Consider the following 26,956-nt stretch of genomic DNA (forward strand, 5'->3'; position numbering starts at 1 on the left):
CCTAGCTTCTAATTATATCTGGCATTGTCCTTATTTTAAAGAGACTTTGTTCCACTTGAAAGGTTTGGGGTTTTTTAAACTACAAAGCTTCAGAAAGGCACGATAGTCCCATAGAGCTGATAAAAAAGGGAAGGGGAACACAGTTGCCAGAGCAATTTGTGAACTTCTCTCCAGTCTACTGTCCTGCTCCCCTCTGCCTCCTGAAATGGAGAGAGAGCCAGCAAGGACAGTTAAAAGAGATTGGAAGCTTCCAGCATCTGAGCTGCAGCTTAGTGCAATCCCACATACAAGGCAAGGAGTGCTGACTACCACCACAGCTCTTAAACTAGGATAGGGAAGAGGTAGTTACCAGCCCAGAATAGCATCGAAGTGGCATGGTTTGTAAAAACCCCCATGATGTGTCCTGCAGTGATGGAAATGGACCTGGTTCTACTGAAGGTGAGCTAAGGATAAGCATTCTGTGAGAGAATGGAGGCAGATATCCTTTCTGTAGGCTGCAATGGAAAATCCTGCATCTGAGAGGGTGGTTCCATAGCACTGGTGGGTGCTTCCCACTCTCTGTCACTGTGGCAGAGAGAGGTTTCATTACTGCCTATTGCATTTAGATAAACGAGGACAAAAATCACTCCCTGTACAGTTGCCTTAATTGGGAGTCGTACGAGGTAGAAGGAAAAAGAGACATTGGGGGAAAAAGAATGTGTTCTTAAACATAAAAGTGCCTTGAACGGTTGATGCGGTGTTCGTTAAGGGAAGGTCAAAGATGTGAAATCTTGACTTGATGGGAAATTTCAAAAGAAAGGTCAAGGGATACATTGTTTGAAATATTGTCAGTAGCATTAATTTCCTCATCCTTTCATCCTGGTTTTACTCATGTTCAAGGAATGGGTTCTTCCCATGGTACATCTGTTTGGATAATTGTGTGTCTTTTGTCATGGACTCATCAGAGCATCTGCTTCTGGCCCTGTGTTTTTGGAAGGGGAACTGGAAGTTTTTGTGGATATTCATACAGAAAAATAAAGGACTATAGCATGTCTGTGCTGCATGGAGGGCAGTTCTGCCCAAGGATGGTGCTGAGCAAGCTGAGTTTCTTGCTCACAGAGAGGCTGTGGAGGGGTTCCTAGAGCATCTGTTGTTCACTCGAGTAGAGAAATTAAACTGCCACATCCATATGCTTCACAGTATTGATTACATCAGGAAGCACCAGTCTTCCATGTTAGCCTTCTCATTGAAGGTAACCCCTTTTCAGATCAGTCAGTATTCCAGAAGTCTCTTTGTAGATGGACTTTGAAATGCAATTTATATCACATAAAATAAGACAAGGAATGACCTTTTTAGTTATGCCTTTGAGACTGTCACAAATGACAGTGTTGTTGGTAGCTGACATCTCCTTTCAAGTCCCTTGCCACTGTTGTCACAGTTGGAATGTGGTCAAGAATCGTGTTTGCTGCAGTGCCTGCCTGGAGGAGGTGTTCAGATATGGGCTGCAAGGAAAGGCAAATGTGCTCACTCATTCCTCACGAGCTGTGTTTAAGCTGATGGGTTGTGTCTTGCCGCGTGTATACATTATACGTTGACCCATCGAGGAACCTGGTCTAGTGGAAGGTGTCCCTGCCCATGACAGGGGAGTTGGAACTGGATGAGCTTTAAGGTCCTTTCCAGCTCAAACCACCCTGTGATTCTGTGATTTTGTCAGCAGCTGAAATACATATATATATATATGTACTTCCTGTTGTGGTGGGACATTGTATCCTTAATCTGTTCGTTGACTACACAAAGTTTCCTTTGGGAAAAGCTATAGACTGTTTACCCTTTTCCCTAGGATAAAAAGAAATGGCAATTATACACATAGGTTAAAAGTTTATATGTGCCTGCATAGTGATGTCTTCATTCATATTGTGAGCTTTGAGGTTTGCAGGTTTTGTGAAGCTGAACAGTGGAGGACATACCTGTACATGGGGTTGGAGGTGGAAATGCTCATTGGGGTTTGTGTGGCCATACCTTTGACTGTCTTGTAGGCAGTGTTGTCCCTGCAGCTCAGTCCTGGGCTGGTGTAAGTCCATGTCTGCATGGAGGTGTGGATTGTCCATCTCCTACCCACAGTGTGGGGAGGAAGAGTTATTTCTCTGGACTGATAGTTCAAACACGCTATATGTCAACAGTGCATCCCTAGAGGCTGACGTGCGTCTCCCTTTTGGCCATTGAAGCGGTTTGATTGCTTTTTCTTTTGTTTATTTCAAGCCTTGCAGTGACAGATGCAAATGAGTGGACATGGCAGGAGGGGGAGCAGGGTGATGTCAGTGGGAGACATGCTGTCAGCTAGCGACATGGCATGGCTGGCACATGGGAGGATGCTCGAGACACTACAGGATCTGCTGAGAGACAGTGAGATGCAGGGCTGGGTGAGATTCCTTGGCTTTCTCTAGCCTTAGCATGCAGAAAAGCTAGAAATAGTATAAAAGCAACCTGCTCAAAGAGTCAAAGTCTTTTACATCTCTTTCAAGGTCTAAACAGGAGGGAGGGTCCAGCTTTTGGGAAGCCAGGGCATCTCCTCCTCAGGGGTATTTTCATGCTGGGAAAAGAGGCATCACAAAGAGGAGCTTCAAACTTGAAATGAGATCCATGTCTTTGAGTGGCACAAGGTGAAGAGGCAATTAAAGGCAGCAAAGGCAGCGTGTGGCTGCCACGGCAGCTCTGCACAGGCAGGAAATCTTTGGGATTGTCCTGGGAAGTCCTTACCATTGCTGAATGGGCATATGAACACTTTACCTGATTAGTATTTCAGTTAAGCAACATGAATCCATTTGGGAGCACAGGGAAGTGAAGGATTAATAGCAGGGAGAGTATGGATAAATGCTGCCATTGCTCTTTGCTCTCGGCTGGCAGCCTGGCAGGGTTGTTCCAGCCCTGCATCTCTGTATGGGCTGTGAAAGCACATCAGGCATGGGCTGCAGCAGCCCTTGCTGTCCTGTGGGCACAGGTCTGCCTTGGGGACCTCTCTGCTGTTTGGGGCAAGAGACAATGCTTGGCTGTGTCAGAGCACCTGTGCCCTCTGCTTATGTCTGTCCTGCCTTTGCCCTCTCACTCACTGTTAACACACTGCCTCTAACCCACCACCTGCTCCAGGATGTGCTTGGAAATATTTTGTTCAAATCTTTCTTTTTCTCCTATACAGAAATGTCATTCTGCTGAATTGAGCGGTCAGTTCCATTGAAATTTGGTTTCAAAAATGCTTCCTTGCCTTTATCTTTATCATCCCTGGAACACTCTGCTCTAAATGCATTTTGTTTTGCAATGATTTAAACCAGGAATTCATTACATTCTGCTTGCCTGCCTAGCAAGAGAGATTAAAAACCTGAAAGGATTTAAATTGATATGGAATCCTTCAGGTTCAGAGAGAGAAGCTCATTCACAAGGAATTAAAAGAAAATTCAGTGTGGAATTAAATGAATTTCAAAACTACAGATTCCCTAGATTTGGAAACATTTTGGGTTTTGTCCAGCTTCGTTTCCAAGAGCATAAGAGAGCTGGGATGTACAGCTGACAGCTGTCCTGTCTTCTGTTCAGTTCCTTCCTACTCTGGGTACCAATCTGCTTAATACCTAGAGAGGGAGCTGCTTTGAATTATGGATTTCTCTCCCCAAAAGTGCTCTCTGGGAGTGGACACATAGCACAAAGCTCCCAGCTGTGCAGGGGGTTCCTGGGCCATGAAGAGTCCATAGTCCTTGGTGGAAGTTCTTAGGACTGAGCAGAGTTAATGGCTAACATGAATACTTTCAAACTCATGACTAATGAGTGATAGTGACAACCTTTTGGAGAGGGCTCCTTCTGTGCTTTCATTCATGGCCAAAGCAGTGAGTCTTTGGCTGAGATCTAGAAGAGTACCAAGACCTTAATGCCTCTTTTGATTTGGGTCTTGGCTCCCTACCAGCGTCTGAAAGGCTTGCTAGGAACTCCAAATTGTAGGTAAGGGGATGGTAGGTGATCATAAAATGCCCCACATGAGATCTTAACAGTATCAGTTTCCTTTGGCTTGGATTTCACAAAGGTGCAGGCTTTGTTGGCAGGTTCTTCTTGGTCATTTCAAAGCCAGCATCCTTGTTATCAGAAGCTTTGATTGATTCAGAAAGGTCTTCAACCTGCACACTTCAGGGCAGAAGCTGAGTTGATGTCAGGCAGAGTGTGTCTATCTCCAAAAGATACTGTGCCTTGCCATGACCTCCATGATGAGGGAGATTTATGGCCTCCTCTGAAGTTGAGCAAAGGTGGTTGCTGGTGGCAAGATAATAGACTAGAAGGACCTGCTTTCCATACATGAGGATGTTACTGTTGTGTCGTGGTTTAAGCTGAACACAGGACATGTTGCTTCAGGCTTGTAGCTGTCAAGAAGCCTCTTTGACATAGATGTCATCCTTTTCTTTCATATCCTTTGTGATACTAATTTTGTCAAGGCCATGTGGTCTTTGGCATATTAAACTCACCTTCAGCACCTCTTTCCTTACTCCACATTTTCTTTTATAGAAGCTGCCTCTTTTCAGGAGGTATTTTTGTCTTGCTGCTTGCACTATTTTCTTCATCCCTTATTCCTCAAGCCAGGTGGAGATTTTTGCCTTTTGTTTTCTATTCAGATCTGAGGCTTGCTACTTACGTTGCTATTAGAAAGTAGTATTTTGGCTCACTACTACATTTCAGCTTTCCCTCACTGTGCTGTCCTAGGTGGACTGGGCTGTAAACCTCCCTGTAATTTATTACTTTGCTTTCTGTGTTCTTCATCTTTACTGCAAATTGAAAACATGTCTCTGTAGGGTGCTGCAACTGGAAAAAGGGGCCTTGGTGATTGTAATGTTCCAAACAATTCATTTCAAGCACCAACGTGATGATTATAGTTTGTTGTTTCTGGAGAGTAGTTAAACCTCATGTAATGAGGTTGCCAATTATCCCCGGTACTCCCTGATGTTTAGTGACAAATCAAAGCTACTTGGTTTACGTAAGTGTGTTTACTTGTCAAGCCTGTGGCCTGTCACCCATAGCTGGCCCCACAGCAAGAAGCAGGGAGGATGCTTGATGCCTTGGCAGTGTTGCTTGGGATGTTAAAAAGTGGGAAGTTGAGGGGTGTTGGAGAGCTATGGGACATCTTGTTGAGTCCCCTCCAACCTATGGATGATCCTGTGACCAGTGCTGCACGTGAATGGTCTGAAGAGTTGGTTTTAAGTACTTTAGCAGTGAAAAGAGGCTGAGATTTCTCATTCTTCTCAGCGTATCTTGCCATCGCAATGTGAATTGCTTTTCTGCCATCATTTCTGTAGCATACTGCATGCAGTGGGATAAGGATGTTAAATGAGCTGGTCCTTCTGAGCGTGGGAGCGTGAGTCTTTCCATGCATGCTGATACAGCTTGTGGGTTCTCCAAGTAGATTTCTGAGACTCTTTTGAATCCAAAAGACCTTTCCCTTTTCCCATTCAGCAAACGGGCTTCAACCTCAGGTTTATAGCTCCAAAGTGCTGCTACAAAGTGTTCCACTAACCTTTGGGCCACCAAGGTGCAGGGTAACATTTATCATGACTTTTGCAGGGGTGGAGCACCATTCTTGACTCTGCATTCCCCAGGGCTTTACTGTCCCCCATTAGACATTTTCCATTCCCCCTTCATACCCAGCACCATATGCCAAGCAGCTGAAAGCACATCACTCTGGTCTATTGAGAGGTTTTTAAACTTCACTGATGACTTTTACTCTTGTTCCCAGAGGTATTTTACCCCAAGAAATGAGACAGATAAGGCAACAGCATGTGTCAAATGATTCATCCTAATGAGTGGCAGTAGCAAGATGAAAGGATATTCATTTCTATGGGGAGCCTCCTGTCATTCCACTTAGAAAACTAAAGAGATTGAGCTGGCCCTGGCTGAGATGATGGTGGAGGGTGCCAAGTGTTGTCTATGTTGCCTTTGCACTGGGTTTTATTTTATACCATCTAGATGGGACAGAGCCCTGTTGCAGTAGATGGTGGTCAGACATGCAGTGGAGGACAGGATCTGTCCCAGAAAACTCACACCCAGATATACAGGGAGGAGAAGCAATGATAAAGTGATGGGACTCATGCCCAACACTGCCAGGTAAGGCAGTCATGAGGCCTCCTCTCTTGTCTGAGATGGTGCAATAGCTCTCCAAAATGTTCACTGTCCATCCCCAAGGACAAGGGATGGATTTTGACCTGGGTAATGCATGATTGTTGTATACCAGCCTTGCCAGCTTGAGAAATAAATGTCCATGATCTTTAACTCCCTCCTGCAAAAGACAGGCTGTCCTTGTTATTGTTTGGTGGATAAAGTTAGAGGTAGACCTTTGTGTCTTTGCATTTGAATTGGCACAAAGCTACATCTCAAGGAATCCATTAATCTTGCACAAACTGTACTCTGGAGGCACAACAGGCATTAATACCTTAAATATGGCTTTTCAAGCTCAGTGCTGCCAAGTCCACCTTTGTATTTTCCCTCCTTTTCCTGGCAAGGAGGGGAAATTCTGGAGGTGGCCACCAGAGAACTGAAGGAGGCGGCAGGTGGCTTCTGAGATCATCCACGTTCAATTCCCCCCACCTCCATTCTTCCCTGCCAGTATTTTCTTTTCTTTTCCTTTTTCTTTTTTTCCCCTGCTCTACTAAAAAATCCTGTGCCTCCTGCACCTTCATTATATTCAGCAAATCCTCAGGAAGCAAGGATTTTATACAGCAGGAAAATACACTTGTGATATAAAGAGAACAGAAACTGTGGAATGGCCCCCTCCCAAAAGGTTATATGAAGCCTAATTACAACTCTTTTTCTCCCCTTCTCCCCAAGAACCAAGGGGACCCAAGCAAAGCCTTGACAAAAAGCCGTGCATTCATTTGCTGAAGCCAGTGTAATTGGGTTTTGCACCAAAACAAAGACTTAAGGGAAAACAGGAGCCAAACCCGGAGAAATTTGTCATCTGCCAGACCTTGGTACACCATAGGGGATGTGGGGGATGGATTTCAGAATGCAAATAGGGGTCCATTGAGGCTTCACTACACTTCAGCGAGGTAATTTTGAAACTTAATGATTTTCACATTTAATTCAGGGCGAAATTAGTCATCAGGTATTGAGACAAAGCAAGGCTCTCTTCTGTAGTGGGATGCTCTCCTCTTCAAGCTGTGTTATCTCAGCAATAATTAAAATGTTCGCTGAAGTAGAAAATGTGCTATCTGATTCATTAGCCAGATTTCCTTTTGTAAGGTAACTCATGTTTGCTTATCGGAAATAGAGACAGGCTTGGAGAAGAGGACTCCGGACACTAATGATAATGGGAGGGAGGAGCCAGTGGGTCATGAAACTAAAGCAAGTGCGTGTGCATCTCAGTGAATAGCTCAGTGTGTCCTCTCCTGCCCTTGCAGCCACAGAGGCTGGTAGGGTCTGCATGGAAGGCGTTGCTTGGCTGGTGAAGCTCTGGGTAATGGGAACACACAGGCTAACATGCCTGTCCCAGGCATGGGGTCCGTTATGCCCATGGGTGGCCCCAGGCTAAGCAGGAGAATTTTAGATTTCACCCCAGTGTGCTGCAAGAAGGCATCCTTCAGCACATGAGTCAGTATTGTGTGGGAATAAGAAAATGAAGCAAATCTGGGTGGCAGGAGAAGGAAAGGGCAAGAGTGAGCTGGGTTAGCTTGTGTCCGAAAGCTTGTGCAGTGCTGAGCACAGTACTCATGACACCTATCGGATGGTTCAGCATTGTTCATGGGGAGCGGGTAGGGAAAGGAGAAGGAGAAGGAATACAAGGCTTTGATTGACTTCCCTATGAGGGAAACAAAAGCAATATTGGAAAACAGTCATCCTTCAAAATCTCAGAGTCATCTGTAGGATGTAAACATAATGACAGGTGATTTTGCACCCTTCTGTATCTGAATCTTTAGATGGCACTGTTCTGGTGCTTCACTCTGTTCTGATGTTGCCACATTTCAACCAGCTTGTCTGTGCGGAACAGCAAATTACCTCTCATTTGAAATCAGTTTGTTCTGCAGGAGAGCAGCAAGGTACCTCCAGCACCTTGAGCACAGCCTGTGCCAAAACACCTCTCCTTTTTTCCTCTCTTCCAGTGATCCCCAAAGTAACTAAGCACTTGCTCTCCAATCCCGTCTTCACCTGCATCATCCTGGCAGCCTGCATGGAGATCGCAGTCGTGGCCGGCTTTGCTGCCTTCCTGGGAAAGTACCTGGAGCAGCAGTTCAACCTCACCACCTCATCTGCCAACCAGCTCCTGGGTGAGTTACCACGGGAACCACCACATCTCCAGTGTTCAAAGGCATTTAAGTGTTCAGCATGGCTGGTAACCACAGCCAGTCTCACTGCTTAGGCTGCCCTAAAAGTGACTTGCCTAAGCAGGATCTTCATTCATTTTCTCCTGCTGATCATTCCCAATTCACACTGAACTCCAATAGCTTCTGGTTTTGGCCTGGTTTTCCAAAAGAAACAATCCCCTGCGGTTTCCCCCAGTGACACAAGAACTCGCTGGTGAATTTTAATAGGATTTGACAGAAGGCCAGAGCTCTCAGAGATGTTCCATCTTCCATCTTTTCTGAGAATTAAAGGCTTGGCAAAGGAAAGCAGCTTCACCACTGACCCACTGCGAGAAGGAAAACCATCACACTGTGTGGTGGAAGATGCCCTAGCCAGTCAGTATGTGTGTAGAGCTGAATGCTCAGCAAGGATGGGTCACCATGAGCCGGAGCACATCCTGCTTCTGATCTAGCAGTGAGAAGGGAGACTTTAACACATCCACAGTCCTCACAACTTGTTTAAATTGAACAAAACTGCAACTGCATTTCCCACATGGCGTTTATGGGACTCCAGAAATGCCAGGGTTTGGATGCACTTCTAAGCTTAGCCCAGGTAGGTAAGGCCTGGCAGCAAAGGAATAGAAGTGAACCCAGACAAGCTTAGTGTGATAATGCCTTTCTGTGCCTGGAAAGTGAGTCACTTCTGGCAGCAATTTTGCATCTCACAGTTTAAGAAGATTCTTTAAGGGAGAATTAATATTTACAATTGTGACTTTTACCTGGTCTCTGAAGATCAGACTGCTGTGAAGTACACCCAGCAGGGCTCATGCAAAGCCTCTAGACACCTTGGAAAATCCTTAGCTTTGTCTACTAACTGTTGCAGGAAACATTGGAGATGATGATGCTTAGATTAGGGGGAGCCAATCTCAGCAACATCAGCATCTCACTCCATAGGGATAAGAAACGGAAGAAGATCCCAGTTTCTCTGTGCAAGGCAGCATAGCCATTTGCATCCGTTCCTCTCTTTTTGGGCAACCCCAGGTTGATGCTATTCCAGCAGTTGGCCATTGCAAGGTTTCCCCATGGTAGAGCACAAATCTCTCTGCTGGAAAATAAAAAGCCTGACTCACCCTTCTTGCTGACTGACCTTTCCTCTTGCAGGGATGACAGCAATCCCATGTGCCTGTCTGGGCATATTCCTGGGTGGCCTCTTGGTGAAGAAGCTCAGCCTGTCCGCTCTGGGAGCCATCAGGATGGCCATGCTGGTGAACCTGGTGTCCACAGCTTGCTACGTGTCTTTCCTGTTCCTGGGATGCGACACAGGACCTGTGGCAGGGGTTACTGTTCCCTATGGAAACAAGTGAGTCCTCAAAGAGTTTCAGGATCTCACACAGCCTTACCAATATAAATGCTTTGTTACTGTCCTCGACAGGCAGCCTGCAGGCAGTGCTGGCCCTTAGATAACCATATAGAGCAAACATATAGAAGGTAATGTCATATAGGGCTCTTAGTCTGGGATATTTTCATGCCATTCATCACTATGAGAGCTGTGTACCTGCATTTCACAATGGAGCTTTACTAAAATCAGTCAAACTGAATTAGAAGGTGCTAGACCTGATTCTGCACCCATGGCCAGCATTGGCCGTAGCATTGGGTACATTGCACCACCTGGTTTCTCCTGGCAGTGAGGGACGTGCACTGCTTTGTACATTTATTTAAGTGCCTGAGGAGAATTTGCAGAACCAGGTTTTAGACGCCTGGAAATTCAGATATGGTGAGGAGGGAGTACATGTGGCTCCAGGCTTTTTTTAATGGGAGAAATGAGGTGGCAGAGGGTGCCCTGTAGCATTCACAGGACTTGGAGAGAGTTATTCAGTGTTTTCTTTTCTGGTGCTCCTTAGTATGCAGCAGTGACGTTTTAGAAGATGACAACTTCAGGCTCTCAGCTCCTTACTGTTGTGGAAAAATTGAGAGCAATCTCCACAGCATCTCTTTGGGTTTCCTTGGGGCTGCGCATTGGGGTAACAAGGCAGCCCAAGCCTCACATTAGATTTCCTGCTGCAGAAGGATAGTGGCCATGGCATTTCTGTCCCTAAGGAGAAGCTGTACCCTGGATTTCTTAAAGCTGGGAACCAGATAGCCTGCACACTGCTTTTCGTAATCTGTTTGCCTTAGCTACCCCTCTTCAAAGCCGGCTTTGTGTGGCAATGATTGGAAAAGCTGGCTGATATCATCACATTGCCCTTTAATTTCTCTTTCTGTTTCTCTTCCAGCTCAACTCCAACCTCATCTCTGGACCCGTATTCCCCCTGCAATAACAACTGTGAATGCCAAACTGATTCCTTCACTCCAGTGTGTGGGGCAGACGGGGTCACATACTTATCTGCCTGCTTTGCTGGCTGCAGCAGTACGGTGAGTGGGCTTTCCTTAGGACCTTTAGGAACAACTGTATGGGTGCGAGTGAGTGAGGTTAGTGTGCATCTGGTAGAGCAACTCATTTACAGCCAGCAGTGGTTACACCCCCAAAAACTAACCTCATGCATCAGATGGGCCTGAGCCACTGTCATTGTTTGCCCTGTTGCATAAATGCCTGCTGGCTCTTATGGAGCAGGATGACATTTCCTATCCTCCTCCTCCTCTGGTCTTTCTCCTCACCACAGCAGCAAGCAACATGGTAGGAAATCTACACAGTTGTCCATTGGTAGAACTCAGATCCTCTGCAAGAGCTCACTAGCCCAGGCTGTGGGACCAACATGTCACCAGATCCTGGTTTTATTCATCCTTGTTTAAGCTTTCCTTCCGCTCCTCTTGCTTTTCTGTCTTTCCCTGCTTTACTCTGAGGCAGCAACAAGAGCAGGTGTCAAGGGAGCAGAGATTCCAAACAAAGACATTCTGCATTTTTCAGTTCTCCATATTTAGGAGTTTATTTCCTTTAGAAAACTCTTAAAAACCAAATCATCTCTGTATAAAGTTGAGAGGAATTTTTAGCAATATCTTAAAAGCCTGCTTTTCCAGCTTTTGCTGATGGAATACTAATGTCTTCAGATTACAGTGAAAATGAGTGCCTGCTGCTCCCATGGGTGGGAATTGGTGGTGTTCTGAGATCCTTGCTCCCTGTCAGGTCAGTCTGGTCTCAGGCTGCATTTGTAGCTGCAGGGAAATCAGTGCCCACCTCCACGGCTTCATCCTTCCTTAATGAGGCAACATCAAACCTCCCTTCCTTCCCTAAAGAGACAAACCTCCCGCGAGTGCCAATGAGCAGAGCTACAGGCTTGCTCTGGCAAGTGCAGCCTCAGAGCCCAGATGCCCTGGAGCTCAACCTGCTTAAAACTCTTGTCAATTCCCACTCCATCCTCAGAGATGTAGGCTGGAATTCAAAAGACCACAGTTTCCAGGTGCTTTCAGCATCCCCACAAGGGACTCCATGAGTGTGTGACACATGCAAAGGTGTTACCTCCTGCCCTCTTCCTCCTCCCAGCAAGAGATAAGGCAACACCTGGGGCCACAACACGTTGCTTTTAACAAGAAGTCAGCTTGTACAGGGCACATGGAATAGTGTCGCACCAGTTCATCAAGCCCTTAGCAAGAATACAGCCAGTGTGGTCCATGGCTGGAGGGCAGGAACAACCTCCTCGCTGTGCGGTTCAGGGCAAAGCTCTGGCTTCTCTGGAGGGAGAACAGTAATGAAAATTCAGCTCTGCCCCTTCAGTCTGCAGCTGCCTGTCCCTCGTGCTCTGCAAGAGCAAACCTCTGAGCAAAAACCTCACTCTCCCTCACCCTGTCTCTTACTTATTCTTTCTTATTTTGCCTTTCCCTCATCATCACGAGGTTCTTTCCATCGCTTTGTTTTGTAGGGCTTTTTTTGCAGTAACGTTTTGAACACAAATTAGTGAAGCTATCGCATCCTCTGGAAAAGGCATTATCAGGAATTATGGACCAGTTTGGCCATGCAATAGCCCTGAGGCAAAGCCAAATTTCCAAACCAGGTTTTAAACCCATAATCCAGGTAATGATCTGCCTAGAGGGTCTTGTGAATGTTTTATGCTCGTGATGAGCCAAGGGTTGGTTTTTACTGGGACATAAAATTCTCTGAATGCTTTATTTAACTTTACTGCATTGGACATTTCTGACTACCTCTCTCCACTTTTCCTCTGTGAACAATTTCTAAAAGCCATGTGTAGCTCAGTTAGCTTTTTCTTTCTCATTTCTTCTCTCTTACTGAGCTGGTTGCAGAGGTCTACCTGTCCAAAAAGCCTTAGGCATATCAGTTCTGATAGGCAGAGTTCTGGCACCCTCAGGAATTTATCTTTTAAGCTATTCCTGGGATTGGCCCTTGCCTATGAAGCATTTGACTGTGCATCTAGTTTGTTTGATGCCGTTGCTTCCCTCACCCTTTTTGGCAGGAGTCTCATGAATTCCAGTCTGGCATTACTATGCTGGCATCTCACAGCTTTGCTCTGAAGTACCAGCTTGTTAGAGCCAGAGTTTAAAAGAATAAGTAATTAAAACCATGGGTGATTTGCATGGATAATTACTCCAAACTCAGGATGCTGTTAAAGGTGCAAACTCTGCATCTTCAGATGCACATAATAAATCTGGGTGTGCAAGCAGCTGGGCAGTGGAAGGCTGTGATAATGAGTAGTTGAATGCAGTGGGATTGCAAACAAGAGAATCTATAGCAATTTGGCACACATAGCAAGAAGTTGCCTCTCCACAGGACAAAGGTAGAACTCCATCTTTGATGTTTCCTTGTTTGATGTCTGTGAGTTGTAGAGTGTGTCAGCAATAAAAGATCAAAGATCTCTGAGGTAAGGATGAGGTACAACGCTAAGCAAGCAGATGTAGTTGGTACAAACTGCTCGCACTGCTTTGGACCAGCACCTTGGTGCAGAATGGTTGAAAAAGCAGATTGAGGGATAAATTTTCAGGCAGTGGAGGTGAGGACCTGCCTCAAAAATCACACCAACGGGGAGAGAATCTGCCTCACTACTGCCAGAAACAGGTACGTTCTCTTCACTGATGAGAGGAAAGAAGCAGCCAGTTATGCATGTTTGTCATGGTGGGAATTTTGTCCCAGGATCTTTCAGTGCAGGTGTGTATATTCCTGGACTTTGATGGCTTTTAATCCACAGGATTGTGTCCAGGTTGTTTGCTAGCAAAGCACTGCAGTAAAAGCCAGGAACTACACATTCCTGTTGTCTGTGTGCAGACACCACTGCAGTGGTGCTAATTGTCACCATCTCAGAGCCTTCAGGTGGCAGCTTCTAACTCACAGCGGAGGAATTTGTTATGTTAACTGTTGCTTGCCAGCCAGAAAGGCACCTGCATGTTTCCTCCAGCTCTCCTGCAGTTCTGCACTGCAGTCTCTCTTGCCCTCTGTGCACTTCCTTAGAAGAAAATCATTTGACTCCTATGCAGTAGAAAGGGATTGGTGTCAGAAAGGCTGGAGCGGTATCCCCGCGGATGCTTATCTTTAGAGGCAGTGAACCAGAAAGTGTGCTTTTGTATGGTCCTAAGAGCACCCAGCAGAAAAGCAAAGGAGTTTCTGCTTGAACGTAGTAGGGAGGAAGAGGAGGAGATTTAGCTGGTTTTCAACATGTTTTATTTTATGGTGTTACTCCTCTTACAAACATGTGACCTGCAAACCCAGCGGGCTGATGAAGACAAGCCATGAATCATTTATGATCCTTTCATTCTGTATTCATTAAGGGATTTCTTGGTAGTATTGTGTGCCTTAATTGCGCTGACATCCCACACTCAGAAATTCAGGAGGGCAAGTAGGAAAATATGACCAAAAAAAAGAGAATTCCCTAAATCTGTGACTGGCAAACAAAGCTGCTTTTCACGTCCTTCACTTACTGGAGAGATCAAAGGAAAATGCAGTCATTTCACCCTCCTTCTGATCACAGATTGATAAAGTTTATCTTGCCTGACTTCAGCTTTTAGCTCAACACAGATCCCTCTGAACCAAATGTCATTTATTAGCACTTGAGTCCAGCAGTGTCTGTGCTGTCAAGCTGTGATAGTTCAGTTCTTGGTGAGCCACAGCCACCCATCCTGAGTGGCTCTTCCCAGGATTCAGGGTGCTGGAAGCAGGCACCAAACGCACAGCCAAGAACAAGGCTGCAGATTTACCTGCTTTTAATGTACTCCAGTTTAATTGCAACAGCCAAGAGGATGGAGGTAAATAAGAAAGTAATTAGAACCATCATTTGGGGACCTTCCTTGTCGCAGGGACACAGATCGTTTCTTTATTCTCCTCCAAAGAGGTATAACGTGGTAATAATTTTGTCGCAGTGACATTTATGGGAGAGACTTGAAAGGAGCAGAAGAAAAGAAACAAGCCAAGGGACAGCTTTCCTTTGCTGGTAGCATGCATCAGAGCTGATGGGCTTCTGAAATTACCTCCAAACCCCCGTCAAACAAGCACTTAGGAGTTACTTAATTGACCATTAGAGGATTCAGAGTTGCTGTTTCCAACAGAGCAGGGCAGGGGCTGGGGACCGTGGCTCTCCCTCATGCTGAACCTGTGTTGTGCTCCTTTGCAGAACCTCAGTGGCTGTTCATGCCTCACCTCGGTTCCTGCTGAAAATGCCACCGTCGTTCCTGGCAAATGCCCCAGTCCTGGCTGCGAAGAGGCCTTCCTGACATTCCTCTGTGTGATGTGTGTGTGCAGCATGATCGGGGCCATGGCACAGACACCGTCAGTCATCATACTCATCAGGTAGGACCGCAACCGGGAGGAACCCATGAGCCTGATAGGACTGCTCTTGGGGTGGGAACAGGGCTGGAGGGACAATGGGATGCTGCTGGGAGCTGCAGGGAGCTGAGGGTCCCGCACAGCTCCTGGCATCTGCCTTTCAGGCTGCACTGACTGTCCCCAGATCCAGGAATTTGGGCTGAACCTGCTCTCAAGCCATTAGGAAATCCTCCTTAAACTGAGCATTCCCTGGTGAAGACACCTTTAAAGTACTGCCTGTATTTTCAAAAGGAGCTATGGGCATAGGCTTTCTCCTACTTTACTGCCTCTACATGCAGTTAGGAGTTGGGAAAAGCCTGAGCAGTCCTCCTGAATTTCAGCCCCATTGTTTCAAGTGTTAAATTAAATCATTTTCTCTCTAAGCCACTGTTTCACTTGGTGGCACCTGGTTTTGTCCATGGCATAGCCCCACCAGGCTACAGTACGGACCTGCTAGAGAGAATACAGGAATTGCTTGGTACAACTTTGATAAAACGGGAGTGCTGAAAGGCTGGGCTCGCAAACAGAAGATCCCTGCAGAGATGCTGCATAGAAAGGTGGCAGGCTTGTTCTTACCGAGGCTGGGATTAGCATGGGAAAGGAAATACAGATGCGCAGTTTTCAGTCCAGATAGTAAGGACATTACAACTGCATTAGGAAAGGGGCACCCCATGTGCTCAACACATAATGGCTTGATGAGATACATTTAGAGACAGTCTAGAGGTCATAGAAACCTTGGGAAAATGAAAGGCTGTGGCAAAGTCTAGCTTTGCTCAATACCCTCCCTGGCCAGAGTTTAACTTCTCTCACCTGGCCCAAGTCCAAGAAGAGAAGGAACTTGTGTAAGTCTGAAGGACATCTCTGAGTTGATCCAATATGAATGGGTAGGCAAAAGTAGCTTACTCTAATAACTGACCTTGTGTTTTTCCCAGACACATGGCACACTTCACCTTATGATATACGTATATATCTAAGCCCACATTTATCCAGCATTACTTGTCTGTCCAGACTGTCACTTACTGAGAATAATAACCAGAGGCATAAATAGCAGATCCATTCTGCTGCCTGGAAAATTCCAATAAAATTAAATCAATAAGGTCTGTATTAGAAACACACTCTTGAGTGGATCTTGGGCAGAACAGCTCTGTGAGGGTATGTCTCCCTGCAGGATACAAAATGAGATATTCCACCTCCTAGTTCGTTTCTCTCTTTGCATCTACAGTAGCTAAAGGGAAATCAAATTTCTCATGATAAATATTGTGGCAAAAGTAATTTGAAGTTTGAAGAGTTCTTTGTTCAAAGGAGCTGACAGCACCTGTAGGATCCTGCATGGAGACATTTTTGTGTCAGTCTCAAATGAGGTAAGCCAGTCGCCAGGCAGGAAGAAGAATACAAGGGAATAAGAAAAGCAGAGGGAATATTAACAAAGTTCAGCTCACAGCTGTAGGGGATAAACAATTCACACATCCAAATCACTCCACTGCCTTCAGAATCTCTGAGAGCTACTAAAATACACAGGGAAGAGCTCTTCACCATGTGTGACCTCATGCTCTCTTGCAACTGCTGTCTTGGATTGGTAAAAGAAAGCTTTGACGTATAAGCATGTCCCCAGTGCCAGTAGCAGTGACAAGTGGCATCAGCAGTTCCTATGGTTACTCTAAAAGTGACTTTCAGTGTCTACAAATTAGATGTCTCAGCAAGTCATTTACTCAGTGCTGTAGTCAGTGAGGAAAGGACATCTCAACAGGTGGCAACTTCTACTCCGGCTTAAGGTGTGGGGATTGACTTTGGTCTTAAATATAAAGAGTGGATGAAAGGACACCACCACCAATTAAAAGTCCATTGTGAATATTTCACATGATAATCTGTTTCTTTCCATAAAATGAACTTGAATACTCTTTTTTTCCTTCATTTCCCAACGAACTGTAGAATCCTATTTGAACCGATCCATTAACCACTGGAACATTTTTCCAAGGGTAGATGCTTTCCTGGCACAAAGGCTTTCTATTGAGCCTGGGCTTCTGCCTGAAAACTGTGCTGAAATTTCACCCAGAGGTCAGAAGCTTCATGCAGGAGCCATGGTATGGTGTTAGGTGGCTTGTGTAATGTATGAGATGAGAGCATGTAATAAGAATGGTGCTCTCTTAAAACCACATGCTGTTTCTGGCTGGTTTATTGGTATTATCTATATTCATACAGAAGACCACCACTGCCACTATGGATGCCACTACCCATGCTGTCTGAGGACCTCTGTAGCGAGCTAATGGAAGAGGCAACTCAGGCCTTTAAAGATCCCCCGTGTGATGACTCTGTTCATATGGGGATCGCTGTCCTGTTTTCCCATCCTTTAAGTACTGTGGGAAATAAAATGCTGTTATAAGACTTAAGAACAAATTAATGATTTCTGAAATTCCAAAGGCTTTGCTGAGCCTACCCCAAGAGGATGACTTTAGTCAGTAACATCCTTGAGCTAAGCAAATTAGAAACCCATGAATTATGTTTTAAAGCACCTTTGAAGGATAACACTAATGTGACAGAGTGGGTTCTGCTCATAGCAAAAGGCAGCACAACTGTTGTCTTCCCAGCATAAAAAACATCTGCATACTACACTCACCCATGAGAACTAGTCTTGAGCATTTCCTCATTGGGAGGCTGGATTTAACAAGCTGACGGAACCTTTTGGTCCATCATCCTCCCTTCCTTCTATTGTCCCCAGTAGTCTGAAAAGTTTCAGAACAAAAAGTATCCTCTTCCTTCAGTTCTCAACATCTTGAGCCTTGAACGCATGATAGGGAGCTTGTAAATGGTCGTTTACTGGGATGGGAATTTCATTTTTCCCCAGCTGACGACAAGATTAGCTGTTGTTATTAATGACTTAGCTAAATGCCTGAACCTGTCACTGATGCAATTACTTTTGGGGCTGTAGGCAGTTCAGGCGAAGGGAGAAGAAAAACCCCCTTAATGACTTTTTGAAGAGGTGGTGGTGGCATCCTGGCTGACAGCTCAGAATGGCCATGAGGTGTGTTAATCAAAGTGGAGCAAGAAGAATCAATTTCACTCTCTTCCTCCCTTCTCCCTACAGAACTGTGAGCCCCGAACTCAAGTCTTACGCTTTGGGGGTGCTTTTCCTGCTTCTCCGTTTGCTAGGTACGTGCAAACATTTCATGTCCTTCTCTCCCTTCCTTTCTCACAGAAAGTGATATTTTTAACATATAAAGTGGATTTCTATGCCATGCGGTGCTGTGGTTGACATGGGTGCTATCTGACACAATGGGGTCTGAGGCCTCTCTATGAAGGATATGGCATCAGGGCTCCTGAAGGCACTTTTCCTGCCATTCGAATTGTGTTAATGGAAGAAAATGCAGTGTTGAATGAGAAATTACCGTTTCTGCCATGGTCCCACACAACCAGTTACTCTTCTATAGCTGTTATTAACATGTCAGCAGCTTGCAGAATTACTGCTGCATTGCATTTGCTGAAGTAGAGGGATATGTTTTTTCATCCTCCTTTGAGGGACAGGACTGGTGTTACATGGTGTGTTTGTCACATGGTATGTTTGCTCCTTCCTTTAGGTCTCTCAGCAAGGAAAACACTAAAATGAGAAAGGCTGAGTCCTTGTATCCTCCTGTGGGTTAATATCCCATTAAAATGCATATGGCTGTTTTCATGGACCAGTATGTGCTTCTCATGTATGAATTTAAAGGAACACAATGATGTTTGCCTGCTGCTTGCTTCTGGGTGGAATTTTTTCCCCTTTTGAAGGGAAGCTCCTATAGTTCAGCTTCTTAATCTCAATGATTCAGAGCAGAATCCTCCGATCCACCTCTGTGTGTTCATGTCATGCATGGAGTTTTTTGCATGTTGAGGAATGGAATTTACTTTTTACCTGCCGGACACAGGCAGTACCTGCCCTGTATGGCCCTCCCCAGTCTCAAAGAAATGAGCTGGAGAGTCAAGTGCCATCTTTTAGGCTACAGCAAGACATTAGAAAGTACAGGGCCAAAAATCCAGCAGTACCATACATTGTCAATAAGTGACCTCATTTATTTGCTTCTTTTTTGTAATACCTTATTCCCTGTTAACTGAAAGGGAAATGATGGTCCCGGACCAGCTTACAATAAAACCAATTAGATTTGCGTTGCTTTTGGTGAAGTAGCTGTAGTCGCAGATAACGTTCCATCAAGTAATCTTATCCAGAGCTCAGATAACTTAAAGGGAAGCTTCTGGGCTGATTTGGGTCAGCTCTGGTTCAAGCCCTGTAAAGACAGCATTTTCTTTAGCTGCCGGTGCTGCTCTTGGGTTTTGGCCTGTCTTAAGTTCTCGCTGATTGAATGTGGGGTGTCAGCAGGCACGTGTGTGAGGAGGATGGCTGTGGGCTGTTGTTTCCAAGGGAGAAAGGGGGTAGATTTTCTCTCTTTTTCTCTTTTCCTTTCAAAAGAGAAAAGCCTCCTGAGATAGCAGCATCCTGAATTCCTCTAAACCCAGGCTCAGGCATGTATAAGTTGAATAGATATTTTGTTTTCTTCCAATAAAGAAGCCATAGTATGAATTTAAACTCAAATCTTTGTATGTTGCTCTGTCACTAAGTAACTCCTGTGAAATAAGACAATGCATCCTGAAGAATAGCAGCAATGTAGATAGAACCACAGAAAATGAAAAGAAAGGTACTTTTCAATATGAGCATAGGTATCCAAATCTTGCCCTTAACAACCTGAGGTTCGAGAGTAGCTTCACTGATTTATTCTAAAAGCTTTTCAGTTCACCTTTAAGCTTTGACTTAAGAAGACAGTGATAATAGCTGCTTCTTGAACCAAAGGAGAGTATTAAATATAGGAGGTATGAGACCCGGAGGTGCAATTGCAGCTAATAGGTTTCAGTAAGACAGAAGCAGCTTTTTTATACAGCCCTACAGTTTCTGCAATGAAATATATATATATATACACAGCAGAAATTTTTGCAACACTTTGCAGTACAGGGTAAAACATGATTGAATCTCTTCAATATTCACTATAATAACATGAAACATGACTGAATTCTCCCAGTATCCTCCTGGATGTATTATCTTATTGCACAGGAATTCTACTGTGAGAGGGCAGCATAACAGTGTGTTCATATAAAAGTGTTTCTGGAGTTTCTCAGGAAAGAGAGTAAAGCAATGCCATTGGAGCCAAAGGTTTGGAATGCAAATGTTGAAATGGCAAAGAGTTCTAGATTTGTAAGACTTGAATCCTTTCTGGATGGTGTTCACCATTCATCCTAACACAGCCTCTGCTTACCAGAGCACTTCCTTTTGGTTTTCCTACAAGCCCATATTGTTTGCCTCTCTTCTTCCAACATGACGAAACTACAGTGTTTTGCTCTCAGAAGGACTTCCCAATCTGCAGTGCAACCCCTCAGCTGCCTTGTCTCAGAGGGTCTAGGCACCAAGTCACTCCTGCGAGTCTCTTGTCCTTTTTGGTGAAAATGGCCTAAAACACCGTTTGTTAGAGGCTTTTCATACATTTTTGATGTCCATGCCTACATTCACATAGGAGTAGCTTTAGAGTTCAGTGAAAACAGGTCTCCTTCCTCAAGTCTTAATGAGGAGCAATTTCAAGGCCAAATTATCTTGCAAACCTGGAAAGCCAGCTGAAGCCAGCAGATGGGGATGATAGCTCTCTCTGAAGTTCAGCCTGCACATCTCCAAAGCTTTGTATCAACATCTCTCTGCATGTTAACAAATAGGAGCTCATACCTCAAAATTACGATCCAAATGCAGTTTTCTCTTAGTCCACAAAGCGTGTGACTGCTGCCTTTTCGGTCACTGCCACATCTGGATGTGACCCCTGAGGTGGCATCCAGTGCCAGCGCAGGACTGGGTGCACAAACTGCATTCAGTAGCACAGGCTCTTTGCTTGTTCCTAGCAGGAGCCCAGCTGAATTTCTAAATGCCAGGTTGAGTGTGTGGCTGTCCATGGGTTTCAACAAAAAAACCCTTCTTTTAACCAAGAAGCAGAACCAGCCCAGTCAGGAATTTCCAGCCATTGAAGTGATGAACAGAGAACTGACACTGATGTTTTTCTTCAGAACATATCCAGATTTTGGATGTGATGACTGAAACTGGTGTTTCTGATAAAAAAAAAAAAAATCGCCTTGTATTATCTGTTATTTACTACATTTGTGCTATTAATGATTGATTAAAATGAGTCCCAACAGCCCACATAGCCTTTCTTAACTCCTGTGTTTATTAGCATAAAGGAAGATCAAACAGAATCTGCAGAGTTTGTCACCAACAAAATGAGATCAAGAGATCTCAGTTCAGGAGGGAACAGTCAAGACAACCAATTTATTTGTAGTTTTAGGATACATGTCATGAATGTCACTATTGTTCATGACAAGCTGAAGGGAAGGTATCTTTTCTGAGCCTGGAAATCCAGGTTAATGATAAAACTGGATCCAAGATTAATCACTTTTTTGTCTAGAAACAGCAGTGCTTGTGGCTGTCTGCGCATGTATTTATAGAGTCTCAGGCATCACAGCACCTATAGATGCAGTGATATTGTCAAGGGTATGTTGTGCCTACCTGCTGTTGGATTTCAGTGGATACGATGCTCTCCTTTGCTTGCTGTGTTAACCCACAGAAGTGGTTTTATCGATCAGGTTCTTTCCAAGGTTTATCTGTGTCCAGCCTTCCCTGTAAATATAGCAGAAGGAAGAGAAATGGTTTACATTATGTAGAACATCCACATTTTCTTCTGACTGCTGCACACGTGGAGCGTGTGCGCTGGCTGGGAACGTGGCTGCCCTAACCACTGTCAGGGTAATGGGAAACAGAGGCCTCTACAATGTCCCTGTGGAATGGGGAAAAGTAGAGAAGAAAAACATTGTCTTTATTAGTTAAATGAGACTGGAGTGATTATTCTACTCTAAGATTGCTACTCTGCTGCAAACTAGGATTGAGAAACACTCATCAGCAGTTAGTTGAGGTGGCTGTGGGAGAATCCTGCTGTGATATTTCATTTGATGGTGCACTGAAATTTTCCTTTCTTTTCAGATATAATCTTTGGCATCTATTAGAGGGCATTGTTTCTTTTCCTTAGGCCCAAAGAAAACCTTCTGCTGTGTTAGGGAAAGGTCCAAAACTAGATCTCAGTGCCCCAGCTGATTTCAGGCTTTGAACTGGAGTGCTGTGACATCCTTCAGATGAAAACCCTGAAGTGCAGAATTACCAGTCTCTAAACAGAGAGCAAGCTGTAAGGCTGTCCTCCTCCTCCTCTTTCATTTACCCCTCCACTCAGTCTCATTAGGCAAATGAGAAGCTTAATAAAAGCCACTTAAACTTGAATAAAATCCTTCCTGCATGTTGATATCAGCAGGAATCTCTTCCCTAGACATTGAGCCCAAGCTAAAAACTCATCCACAGACTTTGTTTAAGTTGATTTAGAACTTCAGAAATTAGAATTACAGGCTGCAGCTGGGACCATTAACCTTGATAAAGTATCCTCTCTTTCCATTCACTGCAATCACGTCCTCACTCTCTCTATCATAAGGATCATAAAAGCATGATTTGTCTCTCTTATTTTGACAGGTTTTATCCCACCTCCGCTCATCTTTGGGGCTGGAATTGACTCCACGTGTCTGTTTTGGAGCACATTCTGTGGCGAGCAAGGAGCCTGCGCGCTGTACGACAACGTGGTCTATAGATACCTGTATGTTAGTATTGCTATAGCCCTGAAGTCTTTTGCATTCATCTTATATACCACTACCTGGCAGTGCTTGAGGAAAAACTATAAAAGATACATCAAGAACCATGAAAGTGGGCTCAGCACCAGTGAGTTCTTTGCCTCTACTCTTACCCTAGACAATCTGGGGCGGGACTCGGTGCCCCAAAAACAATCACATAGGACAAAATTTATCTATAACCTTGAAGATCATGAGTGGTGTGAAAATATGGAGTCTGTTTTATAGTGACTGTGGAGGGGTGAACTATATTAATAATACAAGGGTCCTTTTTAATAAAAACAAGAAGAGAGCACGAATGAAGAAACACAACTGAAAAACAACAGCAACACAGGAAACTTTTGTCTTTTTCTCAAAGTCAGACCCAGCCAGGATTCTTGAGAACAGCAACTTTTAATGGGATCACTTGTGACATCCTGCGGGGTGATAGAGAAAGCAGGGAGCTGCTGTGGCTGGATACCAGCCCCTTTGATGACAGTACGAGCTTCCAAGAAGAGCATCTGCGGAGGTTCATTGGAGAGCCCAGCAAATGGACAGGCTTGGGCATGAGGCACAGAGAAAGCAAGGTGGCAGTGCCGGAATAGGTGTTGTTGGTTGCAAGTGTGGTGCCAGGGTATGTGAAGCCCCACAGTGTGGGCTGAAGGGCTGGCTGGTCTGAGCAATGTGATGGCAGAGGGAGCAGTGCTGGAGCCATTCCACAAGTCACACTCTGTCACCAGCCACGAGTCCACGATAAATACCTTGAAAGCTGCTGGAATCCTTCCCGGTGCCGAGCAATGCTGTCAGAGGTATCCGAGTCCTTCCAGGCGAGGCTTATTCACAGATTGCAGCTTTGTGGTTGTCTGTGAATAGCTCTGCTTACATCTCTCAAACCCAGTAAAGTTCAAGACGTTTGCTCACACTTGCCAAACGTGCTGTCATTTTTAAAGGGGGTGAATTCCAAATACTCGGCTGTGCAGTCCTCTAATAAGATGGGTTTTTAAAAAGTTATTTTCCAATCTATGTTAACCCTTAAATCGCTGACACTTTTCCATAGGGAGGATTTATTTATGCTACTTTGGGGAAGGATCCTGTTTTAATTCACCCAAACATAATGTGACTCAAGGGATTTGTTTAACCCTCCACGTTTTTTATCCATACGCCTTCATTCTAATATGCTACCAAGCCAATGAAGACACATAATATGTTTTTAAAAACGAGAGCAAATACACTGTGTCTCTATAAAAACAATTGTCAGTTGGAGAATTATAGATAATATGATGATTTACATAATATAGTTTTTTTTTTCATATTCTATGTGACTCAGTGAATACATATATATATATGTGGAGAGGCTGTTTATATTCTCTCCAGTTTTTAAAGATATATATATATATAATTTGCAATCTAGAAATTGTGTGGTGGATGTTTTCTTTAAAGTGTGTGTGTGTGTGTGTGTGTGTACACAAGATGAAAGGAATACTGACCTTAATCCCGCAACCCTCACAACTGATTTTTTCACCTAAGAAATTCCACTGACTTCAGTGGAAGCCACGTGAAGAAGGTGGAATAATCTCCCCTCCTGGAGGCCACATTTTGCCATTAGCTGTGCACATAGGGTTCCTATGGAAGGCGGGGTTATGGGAGCAGAGGCTGGCCAGCATTGCGCACCTCTGAAATTCTCATTGAGATTCCTAAGAGGCACCCATGCAGGAGGAGATTTGGCTTTGCTTTTGCAATGCAGTCTCGCATAAGCCTGCAAAAATCAAGGGGAGGCTTTCATCTGATCTCAAGAAGCATGTGGTCAGGCTTATTTTGCATGTATTTTTCCAAAACATTCCTGCTGGGAAGCAATACAAATTCATTGTGTTTGATGAGTTTTCCCCGGGAACCAGACTCATTTCCAATGGACTAAATGTCAGAAGGGTTTTAAGGGTTAGCATCATCATCAAAAAGCTCTATTTTTGTTTGTACTTTGAAGCTGTTGTGAACTTGCAGATGTTTGGAGGAGTAACCTGGCATGGTGAACAGAATGCTGGGCATCACTTCCATGCATCTGGTGGAGGGGCTGATCTTCCCCAGGTCCTTGTCCATTGCTGGCAGTGGACACCCCAGAGCTAGCACAATTACAGATAACTTCCCACTCATGTTCAACACCTTTTTAGCAGACTTAGCTCTTATCTAGGCATTGAAACATGGGTGTGGGCTATCAAACTGCTTCCACTTGACTGACTTTACATGTGTGTTTCTAATTTATGCACAGCATTGTATGTTCAGCAACAACAAGAGCAAAAAAAAAAAGAGGGGTCCATCAAATAAACTCCACTGTGCCAAATACTCAACAACTATTGTAACTGCAGATATTTGAGTCTTGGTTTTCAGCCATGTTAAGAATCACTTGATTAATGAAGGAGTTTAAGTAAAGTTATTAAGCTATGCAGTGCCATTGTTATGTTGGGTGGTAAATGATGCTTTTTAGACCATTAGATAGGTTTAGTATATTCTGTCTGCTAAAATAGAGATACTTCATCCATAAAACAATGAATTTACAAAAGGCAAAGGGTGCATAACTGTCTCATAAAATATATATAATTGTCAAGTATAAGCCTTTGAAATCGTTATGTACAGTTCTTTTAGTTCTGGAAATTTATTACTCAGACTGCTGTCTTTTTAAATGTTAGCTCATAATTTTATACTATACACACACATTCAGACTCAAACACAAATGTCAGAGAACAGAGCCTTTCTAAAAGCCTGATTGCTTGAAATTCTATAACCCCTTTCACAGTTTCGGGTTTTTTTCCCCTCTGAAAGTCCAAGGTGAAGGAGAATAGCATGCTGACATGATGCAAAATAAACTCCCAGTGCTCAAGAGCTGTGATTTGTCAGTACAGTCAAAAGTCCCCCTTGACTGGAGTTATAGAAATAGGATTCCGGGTCACATAATGTTTTCATTTTTATTTATGTTTATATTTTTCATTTAATCTTTTCTCTTAGCACACATGGGAGATGCAGTTGAATGGGGTTACTGATACTATTTTTAAGCTGCAGCTTAAAATTCTTGCATGATTTTTGTTTTATTTCTTTTGATAATGCAACTTTTGAAGAGCTCTCTCCCCATCCCACTCTTTGGTTTTTTTTCTTTAAGGACATATCAGATGCCTGCATCACGAAGGGCTTTACTGTCAGTGCTTTGGTACAGATTCAAGAACACAGCTTTAGTTTAAAGAAAACACACAGACCAAAACTTTCATCCATCCATCCCAGCAGGCTGCTTGCTTTTTCCTCATTTCAAACCCATAAGCCATTGTCTGCAACACAGTTTTTGTTACAGAATACCAAAAGTAGATCCTCAGACCCAATTTTGTTATAGAATAAGTCTCAGACATCCTCCCGCTTCCCAAACTGCAGAATGGGCCTTTGCCTGTCAGCACTTCACTTCCATCCCACAACTGCCTTAACCTTAACTTAAGGGCAAGGGTGGAGTTAGAAAAATGCCCATTCCTGGGAACAGAAACAGGGGCATGATCTGAGCTGTGCAGTCCACATCCAGTGTTGGGAATTTTTTCTTCTCCCTATTCAGGGGCATTGAAGTTCAGAGTTTTGTTGAGAGCTCAGCCTCTGCTGAAATGTTATTTTGACATTTCCCAGCCCTGTGTTCCCTGCATGGCTGTCTGCTAAGGAATGGCATGGTTGAAAAAATAAACTACTTGACATTTAGCAGTCTCTATGGGATTGTCCAGTTGCCTTGCATGACTTTAGGTTGGGGTTTTCTTTGCCTTGCACAAATACCACCTTGGCGTAGCCCCAGTGGAATCAAAAGGGGACCCCAGTCTAAAATTGGTGCAGATGACATTAGAATCAGTTTCTTTGCATCCTTGTTAACAAAGAGGTGCATTTTCAGAACCTTCTTTTTGTACGCACTGAAATCGTACCTTTTTCTGACTTTGCCCAGCACATCCTGGATGTATAGTGGGACAAAAAAGGCCGTTCCTTGAATTATCTAGCCAAAACTTCCATTCCTTACGAATTCATCTAATAAGGGCCTCACACTGCCATACCCCTGCAAGAGGCACTGAACTACTCAGTCCTGCTACTGTTAATCTGAGTTGGGTCTCAAGTTGCTAGGAAGGTGAAAAGGGAAAAATAGAGAGAGGGATTAGCTTCAATTAGCTGAGTTAGTTATGCTTCAGGATGCTTCAGAATTGAACTGATGGTCAGCAGACATTTGGAAAGTGAT

General features: G+C 44.3%; 1 protein-coding gene across 1 annotated transcript in view; it reads left to right on the forward strand.

Annotated features, from left to right (window-relative positions):
* The window catches only part of SLCO3A1 (solute carrier organic anion transporter family member 3A1), a gene marked incomplete at its 3' end in the record, with an annotated part of 138,012 nt that extends 115,047 nt beyond the window's left edge, over positions 1 to 22,965 (forward strand). The window contains exons 5-10 of the mRNA XM_080626242.1: positions 8,100 to 8,264; positions 9,441 to 9,639; positions 10,553 to 10,691; positions 14,828 to 15,003; positions 18,101 to 18,165; positions 22,586 to 22,965. Coding sequence (XP_080482368.1) covers positions 8,100 to 8,264; positions 9,441 to 9,639; positions 10,553 to 10,691; positions 14,828 to 15,003; positions 18,101 to 18,165; positions 22,586 to 22,965 — 1,124 coding nt within the window. The remainder of the gene's footprint in view (positions 1 to 8,099; positions 8,265 to 9,440; positions 9,640 to 10,552; positions 10,692 to 14,827; positions 15,004 to 18,100; positions 18,166 to 22,585) is intronic.
* Between the last annotated feature and the right edge of the window lie 3,991 nt (positions 22,966 to 26,956).

Source organism: Psittacula echo (assembly GCF_963264785.1).
Source record: "Psittacula echo genome assembly, chromosome: 10".
Classification (NCBI taxonomy): domain Eukaryota; kingdom Metazoa; phylum Chordata; class Aves; order Psittaciformes; family Psittacidae; genus Psittacula; species Psittacula echo.